We start from the raw sequence: 16447 nt of genomic DNA on the forward strand, positions 1-16447 counted from the left end.
TTTCCTTCTTTCTTTCTTTTCTTTCTTTCTTTCTTTCTTTTTCTTTCCTTCTTTCCTTCTTTCCTTTCTTTTTCTTTCTTTCTTTCTTTCTTTCTTTCTTCTTTCTTTCTTTCATTTTGAGATGGGAGTTTCTTGTTACCGAGGCTGGAGTGCAATGGTGCAATTTCAGCTCACTGCAACCTCCACCTGCCAGGTTCAAGCGATTCTCCTGCCTCAGACTCCCGAGTAGCTGAGTTTACAGGTGCCAGCCACCATGCCTGGCTAATTTTCATATTTTTTAGCAGAGATGGAGTTTCACCATATTGGCCAGGCCGCTCAGAAACTCCTGACCTCGGGCAGTCTACCCGCCCCAGCCTCCCAAAGTGCTGGGATTACAGGCATGAGCCACCCAGCAAGGCTCATTCTTCAAAGAACAAATTGATAATGAGTCTTCACCAAAATGAACAATCTGCTCCTTAAAAGACATTTTTTAAGAGAATGAAAAATCACAGATGAGGAGAAAATGTTTGCAAAGCATGTATCTGATAAAGGACTTATATCCAGAATATTCACAGCAATTTTATTTGTAATAGCCCAAAACTAGAAACAGCTGAAATGTTTGTGAACAAATGAATAAACAAATTATGGTTTATACATACAATTGGAAATTACTCAGCAACTTTAAAAAAACAAATGAACTAGGCCGGGCGCGGTGGCTCACGCCTGTAATCCCAGCACTGTGGGAGGCTGAGGCGGGTGGATCACGAGGTCAAAAGATCGAGACCATCCTGGTCAACATGGTGAAACCCCGTCTCTACTAAAAATACAAAAAATTAGCTGGGCATGGTGGCGCGTGCCTGTAATCCCAGCGACTCAGGAGGCTGGGGCAGGAGAATTGCCTGAACCCGGGAGGCAGAGGTTGCGGTGAGCCGAGATCGTGCCATTGCACTCCAGCCTGGGTAACAAGAGCGAAACTCCTAAAAAAAAAAAAAAAAAAAAAAAAATGAACTATTGATATTGATGCACATAGTAACATGGATGAATCCCCTAATAATAATGCTGAGTGAGAGAAGCCAAGCCAAATACAAACATATACTGGATGATTTCATTTATATAAAACTCTAGAAAATGCAACATAATTGATAGTGGCAAACCAGTGTTTGCCTGGGTTGGGAGTGAGGCGCAGGCAGGGATAAAAGAGAAATTACGGTGGGGTTCTGGGAAGCTTTGGGACATTATGTGGATGTGTTCACTGTCTTGATTGTGGTGATCGTTTCATGGGTATACACATTTCTAATCTTATCAAACTGTACTCTTACTAATTTTCCTTGATACCTCAATAAAAGAGGGTTAAAAATAAAGAATTGTATTCAGAAAGCTTAGGAATCAGTTGTGTTAAATATATACGCTCAGTAAGCCAAATAAATTGACCTATTTGATATATTTTTCAAGATCTTCATTTTAAAATGTTAGTGAATCAGGTACAAAATTCATATAAGTGTTGATATCATTGTTACTGAACTGTTTAATATGAAACCAGCTGGTACCAGTTTTTCTTATGACTTCTTTTTGTCAAAGACTATGCCATTAATATTAAGAACAGTTGTCTTTTTGTTATAGCAAGAAGTTTACCTAAAAGCTGCTTTAGTGACATTAATAAACTGTGATAAACACTGGGCCAGTCAGTTCATACACTGATCTTAACAAGTTGTAAATATATTCTTTCAAAAGAATATAGCATCTAAATACACTCTAAATATAAAGCATTTATGAAAACTTTTAAATTTAGTAAGCTCCCAAAAATTCAGGATGTGGATTGAAATTATGATTTTTGATTTTCAGATACTTTTGCCTATTTAATTATGAGACAAATCGATGAGCGCAGCAATTAATCTGAAGTTGCTTATAGCTTTTTTTACGTGAGACAGATTAGGTTATAATAGTGATCAATAGTAGAATTGCACTGCCTCATACTATGTTTTAGAAGTTTGATGAAAGCAAGCTGACAGTATATCCTCTAGAAAATTGGTGGCAGTCATTTTCTACCCATTCATCCCACCAAAAAAAAAAAAAATTGTCTTTATAGTAAGACTACCCTTTACCCATCCTGAGGAAGCTAGATCCCCAACATTAGGTTAGGTAAATTATTGAGCAGGAAAGATTGTGGATAATTTTGTCCACTGGAGCCAGTAGGTAATGGAACAACTCAGCATCCACAGAGGCTTATGACTTGCACATCCACCTGTGGAGGCTGGTAACGCCTTCAAATCCACCACCTTTCTCACAGCTAAGTCTAGAAAGCCCTCATTAGGGGACATTTTAATCTGGTAGAATTGTTTTAGGAGCAAAGTTATTTATAGTCTTGTTTATTCTTATGTGGCTCTACAGGATTTCTATTTGAAATTTTTTTCTTGTTTTCATGTTATATCCATTTTTATTTAACTAAGAGACTAAGATGGCTAGTCTTCTACTTTACCAAACATGAGACAATGGAAGCTCACGTTAGCCTTCTGTGAGGGGCTTGCATTTTTTAAAGAAAAAAGGACAAGTCAGGAGAGGGAGAATTACAAACGTTGTTTTTCAGGAATTCTCATAGGTTCACAGAAATGACAGTGATTGGTGATTAGACTGTTGTTTGAACCACAGGGTATGAGCTGTGGTGTCCAGCATATGGCATTGTTAGGTTAATTTATAGCTATTTGTGGCATCAGTCAAGAGCCCACGGAGCAAGCAGCTTAGAAATGATTACTTAGCTCAGCTGGGGGGATGGGGGACGTGACTGCAGTCTCATTCCAATGCCTCTTTGGGCCTGATCATTTAAAGGGGATCTGTATTCCTCAGATAAGCTTCTTTTCTTTCTCAACCCTATGGGATTGGTGGTGTCACTCACATTTTACAGATGGACAAGAGCACTTAAGTGACAGGCAGACGCAAGTTCAAACCCAAGCCTGTCCACCTCCAAATTGTCATCACCTTCTACTCCACCACACTCCCTGCCACTTCTGTAGTTGGACAATTCAAGAATGTAACATGAAAAACACTCTTGATTTAAGCCTTTATCCAAAATTGCCTGCAGGAGACTTGTTGAAGGAGTGTTCTAAAGTGAGGAAGAAGGAGGGAATTTTTATAGGGCTTGAGCAGAAGTCAGCTGAAGTCTAGCTTGAGCCATAAACAACTGGCCAAAATACAACTTCTTGAGGATTATCAACCATTGTTTGAGCAATTTGGATTTATCAAGATAGGTGAGGAAGAAGTTAGGGACTGAGGTCATGAGCAAGAGGGCAGGAAGGAACAGCTCCTGGGGACAAGGACACGCAAGACTATGAGGGCTACAATGGAGCATTTTTAGTCCTTCAGGATCCCTTATGTCTACATCTGAGATTCTTCTTTTTGAGACAGAGTTGGCCCTGTCACCCAGGCTGGAGTGCAGTGGTGCGATCAGAGCTCACTGCAACGTTTGCCTCCTGGGCTCAAGCAGTCCCACCTCAGCCTCCCAAGTAGCTGGGACTACAGTTGTGCACCACCATGCCCAGCTAATATTTTTGTTTTTTTGTAAAGACAGAGTTTCACCATGTTGCCTAGGCTGGTCCCGAACTCCTGAGCTCACGCTGTCCATCCACCTCAGCCTCCCAAAGTGAGCCACAGTGCCCAGCCTGGATTCTTCTTAATCTAGATGCTTCTGCCCACCGCTACACAGCAGAAAGTGTCTAGAAAGAGAAATTCTTTGCATTAGGAGTGTGTGATGTTCCTACCAATGTGTTGTTGCAGTCATGATGCTTAATGAGAAAAGCACTGCCCCTGGAGCTGGAAAACACGGACAGTCTCTTAACTGTTCACCTGTCTGAACCTGTTTCCTCAAGGTGGCTGAGATTAGGTGATGTGAAAGCAGTTTGAACAAAGTAAGAGCACTAGTTAGATATTAAGTATAATTCTAATATTAATTACTACTAGATCATTTGGACTGATTCCTTGTAGTGGGGAGATTGTAGACTGCCTAATATATTTCATCAGAAGAGAAGGCTAGAGAGTTAAGCAGATGCAGCAAAAAGCAGAAACTTAACAGAAAAAAACCTCTCAGTAGAGAGAGTGATATTAGATTCCTGTTGCAAAGGATCTAATGCCAGCTAAATTCCCTTTTGCTTTCTTGATAAAACAGGAGAATTGAGAATTAAATGAAAAGATAATCCTTTTAAAGACCTCAGAAGATGGATCTGTTTGTTTCAATCTGCTTTTGAGGTAGGCTGCTATGAAAGAGACACTTGTGGCGTTACCATGTCTTAGTGCCATAGCACTAGAAAGAAATGCAGAACCTTCTGATTTTTAACTAATGTTAATTTTATTAAGGATATAAATTTTGGGTCTTTCTTGGATTTGACTTTCTATTCCTTAACTTTTAAATTCTCACTTTATTCAACTAAGAGGGCTTATTCAAAGTATTCAAAGTTTGTGTCTATATCTGAGCATAGTGGCTCACACCTATAATCCCACCACTTTGTGAGACTGAGGTGGTAGGATCACTTGAGCTCAAAAGTTGAAACCAGCCTGGGCAATACAGTGAGACCCCTATTTCTACCAAAAAATAATAATAATAAGTTAGCCAGGCATGACGGCACACACTTGTAGTCCCAGCTACTCCAGAGGCTGAGCTGAGAGGATCGCTTGAGCCCAGAAAGTTGAGGCTGCAGAGAGCCATAATCACACCACTGCACTCCAGCCTAGGCAACAGAGTAAGACCCTGTCTCAAAAATATGTATATATATAAAATAAAGCATTGGTTCATTTTAATGTTAATAAATATAAATTCAAAAATTTTTTTTTTGGTTAGGTTGTTTGCTATGTCTTTGGCTGATCTAACAAAAACAAACATAGATGAACATTTCTCCAGTGTGGCATTAGAAAACAGTAGCAGGTCTGAAGAATGCAAGAGAAGCCCAGACACGGGCGATTCTTCACAGAACAGTAACGCCTCCGATAAGAGTGTTGACTATAGCAGATCTCAGTGCTCCTGCCGAAGTTTAAGTTCTCAGTATGATTATTCAAAAGACTTTCTCTCTGATTGTTCAGAAAAGGCCATTAATAGAAATTATTTAAAGCAGCCTGTGGTAAAAGAAAAGGAGAAGAAAAAGTATAATGTTTCTAAAATCTCCCAACCTAAAGGTAAGAAGTAAAGTTTCTCAAGCAAGACCAAATTTCTGGTCATAATGACATTATTTTGCTGCACTAGTATTTGAAGTGATTGATAACTCAGTTTGTTTTCCCATATTATAAATGTGTATTGTAAGTGAACTTTTATGGAAGAAATTAGAAAATAGAGAAATTAAGAATCATTATAGCCAGGCGCTGTGGCTCAAGCCTGTAATCCCAGCACTTTGGGAGGCCGAGGCGGGTGGATCACGAGGTCAAGAGATCGAGACCATCCTGGTCAACACGGTGAAACCCCGTCTCTACTAAAAATACAAAAAATTAGCTGGGCATGGTGGTGCATGCCTGTAATCCCAGCTACTCAGGAGACTGAGGCGGGAGAATTGCCTGAACCCAGGAGGCGGAGGTTGCGGTGAGCCGAGATCGCGCCATTGCACTCCAGCCTGGGTAACATGAGTGAAACTCCGTCTCAAAAAAAAAAAAAAAAAAGTATCATTATAAAATAACAGAAAGCCTTCAAACCTAAAGCCTAGTCCCTGCATGGCTTACCCTACTGGAACCTACTAGTGAAGCTAGTTCATTTTTAGTTGACAGGTGGCCTTGTTACAGAGTACCACAATACTTGGATCTCGCTGGCTTCTTGCCTTTCATCTCAGCTGAAGAATCAATCTTTGAATCACCAGTGAAATGTAAATACCTGTCTCCACCCCAAGAGAATGGTCTCCAAGTCCAGTGAGGCTTATTGGCAAAGACAGTCTTTTGAAACAGAGATGGTTCAAAAGGCTGTTAATAATATCATTTCTTTGTAGATTTTTAAAGTACCAACTCTGTCAACTCCCAGCTGTCCCAATTGGAATTAGCCTGTGTTATCTTTGATCTCCTTTCTTATCCTTCCTCCCATTTTAGGCAATCTTGAGCCCATAAGTATTCCTTATATAGAAATAGCTGGAGCTCCTGTCCACACTGAGCCTCAGAGCACCTCAGTCAACAGGCACACAGTAATTAAGAGCCTGCTGTTTGCGGGGCACATCTACCACTGTTATGTCTACCCTGCCTTTTGCATCCCAGCCTGCGGTTACCAGCTCTGCCCAGGACCCTCTGTGCCACTTCTGGAACACCTAGAATCTTCAGTTCCCCTGCTATAGCCCAGGGGTTCTTTATCTAAGACACATGTCTGTGAAACCCATGAAATTCTATGCATTTTTTTGTGTCTCTGTGTGTTGGTAAACTTTTCTAGGAGGACATGTAGCTTTCACCAGATTCTCAAAAGGTTAAATGTCACTTTTCTAGAGAGATGGGAGTCCTACATCCACTGGCAAGGCCCAGGGTAGGAGATGAAAAGTCCACTCTTTCTCTCATGGCTGGACTCATCAAAAATGAACATCATGGTTAGATCCTACAAATACACAATTCCTTATCTACATTTGAAATTTACAGATCTCCGAAAATCCAACATCTTTCATATCCTTTGCGTCAAAATTGATTTGGCAATAAAAACCTTATTTGAACTAATATGAAATAGATCTTATTTCACTTAGTGTGAATAGGTATTATATTTGACTACAAAAATATAGTTTCATTCGGCCGGGCATGGTGGCTCACGCCTGTGATCCAAGCACTTTGGAGGTCAAGGCAGGTGGATCACCTGCGGTTGGGAGTTCAAGACCAGCCTTGACCAACATGGTGAAACCCTGTCTTTAAAAAAAAATTTTTTTTAAGTTAAAAAAATAAAAAATACATAGCTTCATTAAAGGGTGTTGTTCCAGACCCCACTGAGAGAACTATGGAAAATACTGTGTATGTACTTATCATTAAAAACCCTCAAATTTTGAAACAGTCTGGTTCCAGGGATTTACAATAAGAGATCTTGACTCTATATACTACCTATTATATTGATCCTAAGCTTTTATGGGATCATGCAAGAAGGCAGTTTGTATTTATAAAACTTTCTGTGAGAGAGAAATGCATTTTAAGTTCTAAGTACCTTATAATTTAGCTTTTCAAAGCTGATTCCTCATTTATTTATTCAACAAATGCTTATTGAGTTATTTATGCAAGACACCTGTTTATAACTTGAGAGCAACCTAAATTAATTCATTGACTTCACAGGAGACCAGAATCTTAAATTCCATTATCCAGAAGAGTAAAAGGTTTGCTCTTCCTTGGGTGTCCTTTTGTATATTAATATTCTCAATTATTTTGAATAAATCTTGCACGTATCTTTAACCCAGATTTTTATGTCCCAGGAAACCCTTGCCCAGCATGTGATAAATGTAAAATACTAATTACAACTTCAAGCTTTGTCACAGAACAATAAAATATTTCCTTGTCTTTTTCTTTTATTCTTTTGTTCCCAGTTCATATTTTGCCAGTGTTTGCCAAAGTAATTTAAGCAGCAAGTAATTTCTTGCACCCTGGTATAATATAATTCTAACCCAAAGCAAGGAGGCTTCATGTTTTAGCCAGTGCAGCCCCTTCTCAAGCAAATGTTCAATGAAAAGTAGCTGTCTTACCCTATGCGGGTAACGCTGGATGAGGAACTACCAATAGAGATTCAGAATTCACCAAAGAACAGTAACATCAGAGATTATTTTCAATTCTCATCTTAGAAAATTGATGAAAGCAAATTTTATGGCAGAAAGACATTTCATAGAGAAAATTAGTAATGTGAAGTGAGGACTTCAATTTAATAGAATTTTTGCTTTGGCCAAACACTGAAGATTTTTAAATCATTGTAAATAGCAATATCATTCTAGAATTTGCTTTTCAAAAATTATCCTTCTTTTGTAGAAAATGTCCTTTCAGAGTTCTTTCAATTACGTATGCTGTTAGGAAATTGCTTCCTTTATGTATTTTCTTTGTCCATACAATGCCAAAAATGTGCCATGGTCATTCAAGACATTAGTATTAAAAAAAAAAAAAGAAGTTACTTTACCATATTCAGATGCTTGGAACACCTTGTCCTGTTGTCCTTGGTCCAGCTATAGGTGGACAACCTAAGGTGGTGTTGAAGAGACACCTTCTCTAGCAGGCTAACAATGGAAACTACCGAGAATAGGAAAAGGAAAGGCTCCTCCTTTGAATCTCTTATTCACCCTGGTTCTTGGAGAAAATGGCTTCATCTCTTTTAGGGTGAAATATAGTGTAGACCCCCCACCCCCCATATATCAGAAGCAGAGGTGGAGTGAAGGTGTGGAGGAGCACGGGAATAGAATGGGACGATGAGACCAAAGGGGACCGTGACAGGAGAGGGAACCAGGATGAGGCCAGGAGGGAGAGGAGGAGGAAACAGCATGGACAGAGGAGAACAAGAGAGCTGTTAAAGTAAGGCTTTGAGGGGGAGGTGGGCCTGGGAAGACAGGTCTGTTTGTGCGTGAAGAGAGCGTGGGGACATTCTTAGAACTGTTCAGAAGAACATACGTCATTATACGTAATGTGCAGATGCTGTTTTGGCAACTATGGACTTAAATTTATCTTTGCGGTGAATTAAGTGAATGTTTTAATTCAGCAGTTTAAAACGTTATCTTAAGAATAGTCATTCAGCTAAATCTGCCCCTATTATTTGTGAAATGGGATTGAAATTATAAATTATACAATTCTTATTATGTGTGGGTTAGGATAATGAGATATAAAATCATTAAAGCTTACACCCTCTTCCAGTTTTCCATAGCCTTTATAGTTATACAAGTGTGCATGATGGATATAGTATGAATTTGTTACCCCTCAAATGCAAGTGAGGGGTGTGTAACCTGGCTCATCCTCCCTACCCACTCACTAGGATAGACAGGAAGTTCAGTCTCAGATGCATTTGGGGAATGGAGGGAATATGAGGGGGCAGGGATGTGGAAACGGCCTTACACAAAGAACAATATTGGGAGGAGCCTCTGTCCTTCATTTTTACCATTTACATCTCCTTGTCCAAGCCCATGTGATCTTTAAAAGGCCAACCCCTCCCCTTTTCAAAGCATCCATGCCCTCTGTGCACTTCTTGACTCCCAGAGCCTTGGCCAGAGCTCCTGTGGCCATGGCGCTTAGTCCGTCAGCACCCTCTCATGCCTCTGCCTTCCCATCACTTGAGCCTGGCATGAGAGGGGCATATAAGTCTCCAGTGCCCATGGAACCCATCACCAGTCCTCGTCTCAGTGAAAGCCCTGTCTCCTACAGGATCAGAGCACCTAAAAGCTGGAAGACATTACAAGTTGGGGATCAGGTTCAGTCATGGTATAGAACATGTCAATCCTCGACCACCCCTGTTTTAAACTAGCCTGATCCATATTGCCTGGGTCTCAAGTTTCCCTAGCCAGTGCGCAGAGTATTCAAGTGTACAGCCTCAACAAAACCACAGACACATCTTCACAGGCCTTCTAGAAGGTGCCCTAGAGGCTGGCCTGCTCCACTTCCCACTTCTTAGTGTGCTCGGAAGTCTATTCTAAAATACTCAATATTCAACCATAGCCCTGACTAAACTGTGGGAAAAAACATACACTTGAAGACATAATTGTAAAGACAGGCCACCAGTTATTGATGTGATACCGATACTGTGTTGTATAATCTATGTATTCTTTCACAGTCGTGATTCAAATCCTTCATTTCCGGAAGGCACACTTTGGCTCTCTTGGTTCATTGTTTCTATCACAGGTAGAATTGCCTTTTTCACCACCTGGAGCAAACATATTAAGCCACATCTCAGATGTGTCCACACTTGGACCAGTATTTTAAGGTTAGGACTCTGGTGACATTGGCCACTAAATGTCCTCTCTCCAGAATGAGGATCAGACATTTTTAGAGTTTAGAATCCAGTTTCGATTTCTCCTTCTCAGAATCTAGATATATGAATATGTATACTTGCACACCACATATATATTTACATACACAGGTGCACACATACATATACCCCTATATTGTACAAATGCACACACCTGTGGGGCACTAGCATAGGCACACAGACAGTGGGCTCTGTCTCTCCACTTCCTAGCTTGTGTGCCCACTGACAAGGGACATCCCCAAGCTTCAGTGTGTTTATCTTTAAAATGGGATAATAGGCCGGGCGCAGTGGCTGACGCCTGTAATCCCAGCACTTTGGGAGGCCGAGGCAGGTGGATCTCCTGAGGTCAGGAGCTCAAGACCAGCCTGGCCAACATGGTGAAACCCCATGTCTAAAAAAAAAAAAAATTAAAATGGGATAATAGTACAGTCATTTACACATGTATTTAACATACTCAAATTCAATTATGTAAGGTTGGTGCTAAATGTGATTTTTTAAAGACTTTCTGTTTAAAATAGACCCCTGAACACATGCCAGTTACTTCATTTGGTGCCCAGGCAAAGTAACAGGAAAAACTATGTTGGATTTATTGAGACATGGAAAATCAGTATCTATAGATAAATAGACTATACAATTTGATGACTTTTTGAAGAGCATTTTGAGTATATGAGATCTTTACACTGGGCTCTCATGTTACACTGTAATTACCCATAACATATTGTTGAAGGGTTTATATCAGATAATATACAGAAAGCATTTAGTTCAATGCCTGACATAGGATAAGCACTTAGTAAATTTCAGCTGTTACCATGGGGATTGTCTGTCTTTGAGACAGGGTCTCACTTTGTCACCCAGGCTGGATTGTACCAGCTCACTGCAGCCTCAAACTCCTAGGCTCAAGTGATCCTCCCACCAAGCTTCCTGAGGAGCTAGGGCTATAGGCATGTGCCACCACGCTAGGCTACTTCTTAAATTTTTTTTAGAGGCTGGCGTGGCGGCTCATGCCTGTAATCCCAGCACTTTGGGAGTCTGAGGAGGGTGAATCACTTGAGGTCAGGAGTTGGAGACCAGCCTGGCCAACATGGTGAAACTTCATCTCTACTAAAAATATAAAAATTAACTGGTTGTGGTGGCAGGCGCCTGTAATCCCAGCTCCTTGGGAGGCTGAGGCAAGAGAATCACTTGAACCTGGGAGGCAGAGGTTGCAGTGAGCTAAGATTGCACCATTGCACTCCTTCCTGGGTGACAGAGTGAGACTCCATCTCAAAAAAATAAATAAAAATTAAAATTAAAAAATATTTTTTTCTTTTTAGAGACAAGATCTTACTCTGTTGATCAGGCTGTTCGCAAACTCCGGGCCTCAAGCGGGCCTCCCACCACAGCCTTCCAAAGTGCGGAGATTACAGACATGAGCCATTGCACCTGGCCTATTATCACAGTTTTTAGTCTAGCTGTTATAATAGAAATCTAAGCACAGATTTTAGAGTCAAAGAAGATCTGGTTTTCAATCCATTCTGTGTCACTTTGTGGCTATACATATATCATTTAATACAGTTCTTTACGGTCAGTTGTAATATATTTTATAGCTGAATAAAATCTCCAGCTGTAAAATATATTACAACTGACCTTAAATAATTGTATTAAATGAGATATTTATATATAAAGTACCTAGACTAAAGCATGGGCATTCATTAAATGTTAGTTTTTTCCCCTTCTGGTTACACTTACGCTTGTGTGTATGTGTGTGGTGTGTGTGCATTGGGGGAGGAGGGAGATTATGCATTTGTGCATATTTGCATATCTGTATATATTACTAGTAGTAAACTGGATTATCTGCTTACACAGGCCAGAAGGAAATCTCAGTTGAAAAAAAGCACACCTGGAATACATCACTTTTTAAATCTCAAATCAATATGATTGCCCAAAGAAGAGATGCTATGGCTCATCGAATACTCTCGGCAAGGCTTCATAAAATTAAAGGACTAAAAAATGAATTAGCTGATATGAATCATAAATTGGAAGCCATCCTTATAGAAAACCGATTTTTGAAACAACTTCAGCTTAGGCATTTGAAAGCTATAGGAAAATATGAGAATTCACAAAATAATCTACCACAAATTATGGCTAAACATCAGAATGAAGTAAAAAATTTAAGGCAACTCCTTAGGAAATCCCAGGAAAAGGAAAGAACCATATCTAGGAAACTTAGAGAAACTGACAGCCAGTTACTGAAGACTAAAGATGCCTTGCAGGCACTGCAGAAACTTTCTGAAGACAAAAACCTTGCAGAAAGGGAAGAACTTACTCAGAAATTATCTATTATTACAACAAAAATGGAGGCAAATGACAAAAAAATACAGGTCTGTATTTCAGGGGCCCAGACATTTTATAAGAGTCCGGAATTTATAGAGAGAGGGTGTGCATTAGTCATAGATGTGCCCCCTCTGTAACAAACCATTACTAACTGCTTTGCTTGGCATGCTACACTAAATAATTATATTGTCTAATAGAGGGCAGGGAAAGGGAGTGGTTTGAAGGAAAAACAGAAGCAGCTCAAACTAGAAATGTTCATCCTGTTGTAGTGCACAAGAGTTCATTCTGTGGCTCGACTAGTTTATCTGGAAATGACCGTTTCTAAGACAGTACAGCCACTGTTAAGGGACCTTTTTCCTGTGCTGAAAAGATTGCATTGTGTTACGTGAAACCTCTCTTTGAAATCAGCCCTTAAACTGTTTATTAAAAGGCTGTTTCCCTAAAAAGCTACTCAGTGTGTCCGTTCAGTGACTTGGATTCTCCCTCACCAGTTTGGCCAGGCATTACCACACAGACATTTGTAGTTATTTTTAAAATAGCAGTTTGTCCCAGATAATGTTCCTGGTATTAGGGAAGGAAAAGGAATTAAAATAATTAAAGAGATGACTGGATGGATTTTCCTCAACAGCACATGGTTGTCAAAATCCTGGGGAATACATTGTAAGGGAGGACTTGGGGGAAGGCATTGATACCATATTAAGAATTCTTCTGTCTGTTAGATAGTTTGAGTCTATAGACATAAACATAAATGGAATTAATTTAGGATTTAAATATTTAATATTTGATGGTGAAACACTAGTATTTTCTGTGATCTTTAAGTAAATATCAGTTCATTTCCTCCACATTTTTATCTCACATTTCTTCTGTTGTTAAAATTCTGTATTTTCCAAGAAATTTTTCTCAAATGAAATTGATACGTGATCTACAGAAAATAATGAGCAACCTCATTTTTCACTCTTGTATACCAAAGTGATATTATTTGGCCTTTTAGGTAATACTGTATTTATCTTAGCATATGTCTGTCATGTGACAGGAAATACATTTTTATATATGTATCTAAGTAGTTCATGTTTTCATGCCTATAAGTAAAACCAAAATAAATTGCATAACGATTTTTTTTTTTTAAATAAGAAGGACTTCACCAAGTATGAGAAATCTCTGTTTGGTCGCAGGCATTTAGGGGAGGAAAACATGTGGACCAAAACATGTTATTCTTTTAACCTTAATGTTTTAGGGAGTAGTATTTTTAGTGATTCTTTCATCCTTTTAGCTTTCCATATCTTTTACTTTTCCTGTTTGGAAAAAGTGCTGATGTTATAATGGAGGAGGTCCTACTTTTATGTTAAAACAAAGAAAAATAGTCCTTTTGGTAAGCCATTTGTCAAATCCAGATCAAACAGTTCTCCAATAAAATAGTCCTCATTCTAGAGAGCAGATGAATATGTGTGTAGATGATTATTGAGTTAAATCAGTCATTTCATTGTCTTATAGTCCATCAGTATGGATGGATGTGGTGGTTCGAGTCCATATTCAGTCCGTGTCATCTGGGAATGACCATTAACGATGTCTACTGATTTTAGGATCTGGTCAAAATCTTTCAGTGAAGCCAGGCATAGTGGCTCATGCCTGTAATCCCAGCATTTTGGGAGGTCAAGGCAGGCAGATCACTTGAGGCCAGGAGTTCAAGACCAGCCTGGCCAACACGGCAAAACCTTTTCTCTACTGAAAATACAAAAATTAGGCAGGCATGGTGGTGTGCACCAGTAATCCCAGCTACTCCGTAGGCCGAGGCAGGAGAATCAATTGAACCCAGAAGGCAGAGGTTGCAGTGAGCCGAGATCGCACCACTACATTCCAGCCTGGGCAACAGAGTAAGACTCCAACTCAAAAACTAAAGACTTCTTAAATCAAATTTTAGAGCATGTAAAAAACAGGCTCAAAACATATGATATTTGTTCTCTAGAGCTGGGATCTGGGATTTGGGGGCTTTCTTTCAGTTATACTTCATTCTAATATATGTTCCCTATATAAGCCTTTCATTAAAATTGTATTGAAAATGTGCACTTTTCATAAATGTAGTTAGTTTCATTATAATTGAAGTTTTTGACAATCCTAACTTGGTTGCAGAATAGTTAAAATATATACTGTTTTCAGAGCTTGGAAAAACAACTGAGGTTGAATAGCAGAGCCTTTAGTCGGCAGCTGGCTATTGAGAATCGGAAGACTTTAGCGGCTCAAACAGCTAGCAAGACTCTGCAGGTGGAAGTAAAACACCTTCAGCAAAAACTTAAGGTATTTCTTCTAAAAACAAAATGTAAGAATGAAATTCTCTTTCCTGAAATATATGAGCTATGTATGCCTATTATATCTTTAAATGATTTTTTTAATTTTACATATATATGTAAAAAGGCTCCTCTCCCCTTTGCAGGGGGTCTGGGCCCCCATCCACAGCTCTGTTTGTTTATTTATTTATTTATTTATGTTTTGAAACAGAGTCTTTCTCTGTCACCCAGACTGGAGTGCGGTGGCACAATCTCGGCTCACTGCAACCTCCGCCTCCCAGGTTCAAGTGATTCTCATATCTCGGCGTCCTAAGTAGCTGGGACTACAGGCGTGCAACACCATGCTCGGCTAATTTTTGTCATTTTTTAGTAAAGATGTGCTTTCGCCATGTTGGCCAGACTGATCTTGAACTCCTGGGCTCAAGTGATCCACCCGCCTTGGCCTCCCAAAGTGCTGGGATTATAGGTGTGAGCTACCGTACCCAACCTAAGTTATGTAACTTCATGAATAGCTTTCTCAGATATTTTTCCTACAATCACATGAACAGAGGATCTGCAGTTATTAGAATGAGTTAACAGCAGGCCGGGCGCGGTGGCTCAAGCCTGTAATCCCAGCACTTTGGGAGGCCGAGGCGGGTGGATCATGAGGTCAAGAGATCGAGACCATCCTGGTCAACACGGTGAAACCCCGTCTCTACTAAAAAACTACAAAAAATTAGCTGGGCATGGTGGTGCGTGCCTGTAATCCCAGCTACTCAGGAGGCTGAGGCAGGAGAATTGCCTGAACACAGGAGGCGGAGGTTGCGGTGAGCCGAGATCGCGCCATTGCACTCCAGCCTGGGTAACAAGAGCGAAACTCCGTCTCAAAAAAAAAAAAAAAAAAAAAAGAATGAGTTAACAGCTTTGTGAATGTGTACTGTGATTAGAAAAATATAAATTATATTCATTAACAAGACTTCTTGTTACCATTCTTCATCACGTTAAGTAATTATTGCATTTAACGTTTTAATGTAACTCAAAATTAGTGTTTAAAAACTAACTTATCACATAATATTTAAGGTAAATTTTAATGACCCATAAATTTATCTTAGTTTTACTTGCAAATATGTTTGAAAAACTGTCTTTTAAAACTACGTATACTGCTTAAAAATACGAATTTTAAAAATATTTTGTCAGACTCTTTGCTATCTTTCTGCATTCAAGATTGGTAAAATGTCCCACAATTTAGATAAGATGCTTAAGAAATCTGCTGTTTCAAGCTTCAACTAATAAATCTTAAGCTTGATTCTTTAAGACAAGGATCTTTATTTTTATTTTTATTAATTTTTTTTTTTGACATGGAGTCTCGCCCTGTCACCAGGCTAGAGTGCAGTGGCACAATCTCGGTTTACCACAACCTCCACCTCCCAAGTTAAAGCGATTCTCCTACCTCAGCCTCCCAAGTAGCTGGGGCTACAGGTGCGCACCACCACGCCCAGCTAATTTTTATATTTTTAGTAGAGATGGGGTTTCACCATGTTGGCCAGGTTGGTCTCCGATCTCTTGACCTCATGATCCGCCCTCCTTGGCCTCCCAAAGTGCTGGGATTACAGGCATGTGCCACCACACCCAGTCAACTTTTTTTTTATTTTTAAGGAAGGCAAAAATGAGCCCTTTTAGGCCTCTTTTATGAGGGCACTAATCTCATTCACAAGGATTCTGCCCTTGAGACCTAATCACCTCCCAAAAGGTCCCACCTTGTAAAAGTATCACTGTCAGGGCTAGGATATTAACATAAGAATTTTAGGGTAATACAAATATTCAGACCATAGCACCATATCAATAATTTCTCTTTTTTTTTTTTTTTTTTTTTGAGACAGGGTCTTACTCTGTTGCCGAGACTGGAATGCAGTGGGACCATCATGGCTCACTGCAGCCTTGAACTCCTGGGCTAAAGGAATCTTCCCACCTCGGCCTCCCAACTAGC

The 16447-nt window shown here is 39.7% G+C and overlaps 1 protein-coding gene across 2 annotated transcripts in view; it reads left to right on the plus strand.

Annotated features, from left to right (window-relative positions):
* The window catches only part of LCA5L (lebercilin LCA5 like), a 49717-nt gene that overhangs the window by 16940 nt on the left and 16330 nt on the right, over positions 1–16447 (plus strand). The window contains exons 1-3 of one of the 2 annotated variants that reach the window (XM_032276843.1): positions 4746–5136; positions 11732–12246; positions 14354–14491. In XM_032276843.1, coding sequence (XP_032132734.1) covers positions 4764–5136; positions 11732–12246; positions 14354–14491 — 1026 coding nt within the window. In that variant the 5' untranslated portion in view covers positions 4746–4763. Of the gene's footprint in view, positions 1–4745; positions 5137–11731; positions 12247–14353; positions 14492–16447 lie in introns of those variants that run through there. The other variant, XM_032276841.1, reaches the window with a different exon arrangement.

This window comes from Sapajus apella, unplaced genomic scaffold, assembly GCF_009761245.1.
Source record: "Sapajus apella isolate SASKATOON/1434 unplaced genomic scaffold, GSC_monkey_1.0 scaffold8, whole genome shotgun sequence".
In the NCBI taxonomy this organism is placed as follows: Eukaryota; Metazoa; Chordata; class Mammalia; order Primates; family Cebidae; genus Sapajus; species Sapajus apella.